Below are 4,724 nucleotides of genomic sequence, written 5' to 3' on the forward strand. Positions count from 1 at the left end.
AAAAAAAAAAAAAAAAAAAGTTGGCCAAATTGGCAAAGACTGAACTGATTTATTTACAGCATTTTAAAAAAATTAAGGTTATTATCAAAAGTAGGAGATCGAGACCATCCTGGCTAACACGGTGAAAAAAAAAAAAAAAAAAAAATACAAAAATTAGCCAAATATGGTGGTGTGCGCCTCTGGTCCTAGCTACTCATGAGGCTGAGGTGGGAGATCACTTGGGCCTAGGAGGTAGACGCTATAGAGAGCCACGATCTCACCAGTGTACTCCAACCTGGATGACAGAACAAGACCCTGTGTCGAAACAACAATAACAAAAAATAAGGGCTAGGCACTGTGCCAGCACTCTAGGAGGCTGAGGCGGGAAAGATCACTTCAGCCCAGGAGTTTGAGAACAGCCTGGGCAGCTGTCTCTACAACAAAATTGAAAAATCAGCCAGGTGTGGAGGCACACGCTTGTAGTCCCAGCTAGCTACTCAGGAGGCTATGGTGGAAGAATCGCTTGAGCCCAGGAGGTGGAGGTTGCACAGCAAGCCATGATCGTGCCACTGCACTCCAGCCTGGGCGACAGAGCCGGACTCAGTCTTAAAAGAAAACACACACACACACACACACACACACAAACCATAAAGCAGGTTGCCCCACACAGATGAGGCAAGTGGAGAAGAGGAGCAAGGGATCCCTGGTTTTACATGAGTGACAAGAACTCAAGTTTGGGACACTGTAGCCTGTATTCTCCCAGGAGCTCACAAAGCGTGGGGGACGCCTACCAGCAGGGAGTCCACAGCCACCTCCTCAGTGTCACACTGACAAAGCCAGAATATGGCTGATCACAGAGGTGGGCAGGGCAGGCCTCTCCCGGTACCCGGGCACCCTGGACAGTGCGTAGGACAGTCATTGCCTGCGTGACACCTTAGAGGAGGGAGGGAAAGTGAGGCTCGGCTGGGCCATCTCTATCAGCGATCGTCACCACAGCTCGGACCAGTGAGCCAAGCCTCCTGCATGCGTTCATGTTTCATCTTCACAGCAACTATGAAGTGGGGACCACTGATATCCACAAGGAGCCTGAGCCAGAGTGCGGAAGTGATGTGCCAAGGCCACCCAGCCAGGCAGCTACAGAGTCAAACCCAAGACTCAGACCGACACCCCTGCTCATGGCCACCTGCCACACCGCCCGCCTCAGGTGCATCTGTCACCAGCGAAGCAGAAGCGTTCTGTGGCTCCCTAGCAAGCAGAGAGAGGGAGAGAGAGAGAGCGCGCCTCTGTGGTCTGGCATGACTGCACAGCCACAAAGTGGGCTTCCCCTCTTCTCCCTGTGCTCAGAGGGGATTTCCTCACGCAGGCGGGGGCTGTCTCTAGCTGCCTTCATTCCCACTTGTGTCAGGAGGCCTGGACTCCCCAGCTAGTCCCTGGCTGGCCCCACGGAACTGCTGAGGACACAGAGACCAGGGAGCACCAGGAGGGAAAGGAAGTGAGTCAGCACCTCCTCTCAGGAAGCCACAGACCCTCAGCCCTAATGTGACTCGCTATGGGCAGAGGCCCTGGACCTGAAGGTAAGGGCGCCCCGGGTCACTGTCAGCCCAGCTCACTGGACTACCTCCAGGGCCTGGCACAGGCAGGGAGGCTGAAAGCCTCTTCCTTGTGTCTTCGTGGCCCACCTGGGGGACCATCAGCACAGCTGATGTTAAAAGCCTTCACCTGATGCCCCATCTCTGGCCCCTGAAAGGCCACTCCAAATTAGCATAGAGTCCAGGTGTGGCCGGACGCAGTGGCTCACACCTGTAATCCCAGCAGTTTGGGAGGCCGAGGCAGTTGGACCACTTGGGCTCAGGAGCTGGAGAACAACCTGGCCAACATGGTGAAACCCCATCTCTATCAAAAATTAGCTGCGCGTGGTGGTGTGTGCCTGTAATCCCAGCTACTTGGGAGGCTGAGGCAGTAGAATCACATGAACCCAGGAGGCAGAGGTTGCAGTGAGCCAAGATCGCACCATTGCACTCCAGCCTGGCTGACAGAGCGAGACTTGGTCTCAAAAACAAAAAAAAACACAAACAAAAAAACCATATAGTCCAGGTGAGAACTACACGTTTGCAATGCCAAAGGCATTTCAAATCAAGTCCTTATGTTCTCAGCCACCACTCCCAACTGGGCTGCAACCCCACACCCCCTTGCAGAATCTGAAGACAAGGCTGCAGCTCATCCACTGCCATCCCCACCACTCCCCAGCAAGGTCGGGTATACTGTGCTCATTTGACAGGTGAGGCTGAGCGGCCTTGGAAGTGAGTTAACCTGCCGGAGCCTGTCTATAAAAGGGGGCTAATGACACTCACTCCTTGGGGCAGCTGTCCTGACTAAATGCACATAAAGCTCTCAGCCCCTGTGCTGGACGACACATGGCAGCGACTGTTTTCAGGATGAGAGTCCAGCATCTCAACCACCTTGGGGGCTCTCACTTCCCCCTTTCCCCAGGTTAGGGAGGAAATGAAATGGACACATCTCAGTATGTGTGTGTTGGGGGGTTGTCTCGAGGAAGGTACCCTGGTTTATGGAGCCTGCAGCCTGTCTCTCACTTCCCCCTTTCCCCAGGTTAGGGAGGAAATGAAATGGACACATCTCAGTATGTGTGTCTTGGGGAATTGTCTTGAGGAAGGTCCCTTGGTTTATGGATCCAGGATACTGGGTGGGTGGCCCCCTGACCTTGGACAGGACCCATATGCAATCTGGAACTCAGGACACTTTGAGACACACCTGATCCCCGAACAGAAGGGCCCTGCTCTGAGGGCCATCCTGCGTAGTTCCTGTCACCTAGAAGCCAGGCATGGGCCCACTTCCCGTTCATACGGCACTGAGCAAATGGATGCCCAAGGTTGCAATGGAGCTTGACTTCATCTGTAAGGATGGCAAGGACCCCAGAAGGGGTACCCTGGAATCACCCTTGGAGGGTGCATGTTCAAAATTTGGAGTTAGTGCACCTGGGCTGGGGCTTAGAGATTCTGGGTTTAAGAAGTCCTCCAGCGATTCTGCTCCATCCGGTGCACTTTGAGAAAGGCTGGGTTGGAGATGGCATCTCCTGTCACACCCAAACTCTCCTCCCTGATCCCAAGCTGAGTCAGGGATGCTTCAGGCACATGATCACAGCCGATCATGTGTCCACCTTTGTCTACAGAATCAAGTCCAAATTACCTGAGGCTAGGCCTCAAGTTACTCCAAGAACTGCCCTCCCAACCCTATCTCCTGCCTCCTGACCCACGTCTTCAGTCATTTCAGGTCTCCAGGCTTTTGCACCTGCTATCTCTTCCCCTAGAAGTGTCCTGCTCCCCTTCAAGGGCCTGGTCATGAAACAAGAAGACTCACTTCTAAATTGCCCTTTCAAAGATGTCCCGTGAGAGCTGGCTGGATAAGACCTGCCACCTTCCCCTCTCCCCTCCTCCACACACCTGAAGAACGCTACCACCGTCCTCTGCGACCAGTGTCCTTGGAACACACTCTTCCCACTCTGGGTTGTGCATTTCTTATTCTCCAGGTCTAAACACACCTAGAGGTTCAGCAAATGTTGAGAGAGAGGGAGAGAAAGAGAGAGAGGCAGAGAGACGGACAGAACAAAGAAGACAGGAAACGGGGGTGAGGAAAGGAGAAAGGGGGTAAAGAGACAGAAGAGGAAGGAAAGGAGAAAGGAAGGAAGAGGGGATAGCTGTGAGCTCGAACAGTCCAGGGTTGAGGAGAAAAGCACTCTGGAACAGACCTGCCCGATGCCTACCAGTCTGGAACTCAAGTGATGGGGCTTTGTAGTGCTCATCTGAAAAGTAGGGGAATAATGCAATACCCACCACCTAGGCTGACTGCAGAGTTAAATGAGACAATCCAGGCCAAGCCATTACAAGGGTGCCTGGCACAGGCACTCAACACCAACAGCCCAAAATGACTATTATTTGTTCTCGCTGTAGCGCCTCCAGCGTCCAGGCACGCAGGTGCCTTCAGTAAGCCTTGATCAGACATGACCTGTGACCCCGGCCCAGGACCTCTCACACTTTAAGACTCAGACTCTCCATGCACACGTTTGGAAACCTACCCTAAGCACGGCGTGGGAGGAGGCACTGTGGGTATTCGTCCCTGCAGACCTGGGGAGAATGTGAGGGGAGGAGCGTCCCGGCTCGGGGCTACCACCCAATCCAGGCCTCGGCGTCCTCGGCCACAGCTCCCTCCTGGTGACTCAGACCGGCGCGGGCCGCCTGTTTGGAGGGATAATGATAGGACAGCTGCTGGGGCCAGCGCCGCGAGGGCCCCTCGCCCAGCCGGCCCAGGAAAAACGAAGCAGCCATCAGATGCCAAGGGGCCGGTCGGCCGGGACAGGAGGTGAAAGGGGACCCGGCCCCCAGCTCCTGGCCAGGCCAGCTCGAGAGGCCGCGCTGGTCGTCCTTGAGGTGGGGGACCACGGGACTGCGGATTCCCAAGAGCCACTCAGTCCCGGCCCGGAGCCTCGCCCCAGGATGTCGCGCCACACGGAGGGCGCACGGACCCGGACAGTCCAGCGGCCGGAGGAGAGGGCTGGAAGGACGTGGCAGGGAAGCCCAGGAGCCCCGACCCCCAGCCGTGGAGTTTGCCACCTGTCCCCAGCCGTGGAGTTTGCCACCTGTCCCCGCGCCGGCTCACCACGTCCAGATCCGCCGCCAGGGCCCAGCTTCTGGGTCAGGGCCCGCCGGGTCAGCTGACCGCGCGCCGCCGCC

At 55.8% G+C, this 4,724-nt stretch overlaps 2 protein-coding genes across 4 annotated transcripts in view; one reads left to right on the forward strand and one right to left on the reverse strand.

Annotated features, from left to right (window-relative positions):
- PQLC2 (PQ loop repeat containing 2) overlaps window positions 1-4,724 on the reverse strand; it is a 16,152-nt gene extending 11,428 nt beyond the window's left edge. For 2 of the 3 annotated variants that reach the window (XM_011934026.1, XM_011934024.1), the window contains exons 1-2: window positions 4,651-4,724; window positions 4,070-4,229 (exon numbers count right to left, since the gene is read on the reverse strand). The gene's annotated coding sequence lies outside the window, so the exon portion shown is untranslated. The remainder of the gene's footprint in view (window positions 1-4,069; window positions 4,230-4,650) is intronic. The other variant, XM_011934025.1, reaches the window with a different exon arrangement.
- Window positions 1,529-4,724, forward strand: part of LOC105506054 (aflatoxin B1 aldehyde reductase member 4-like) — an 11,669-nt gene continuing 8,473 nt past the window's right edge. The window contains exons 1-2 of the mRNA XM_011934071.1: window positions 1,529-1,553; window positions 4,174-4,353. Of these exons, the coding sequence (XP_011789461.1) occupies window positions 1,529-1,553; window positions 4,174-4,353 (205 nt within the window). The remainder of the gene's footprint in view (window positions 1,554-4,173; window positions 4,354-4,724) is intronic.

Source organism: Colobus angolensis, unplaced genomic scaffold (genome assembly GCF_000951035.1).
Source record: "Colobus angolensis palliatus isolate OR3802 unplaced genomic scaffold, Cang.pa_1.0 Scaffold130, whole genome shotgun sequence".
Taxonomy (NCBI): domain Eukaryota; kingdom Metazoa; phylum Chordata; class Mammalia; order Primates; family Cercopithecidae; genus Colobus; species Colobus angolensis.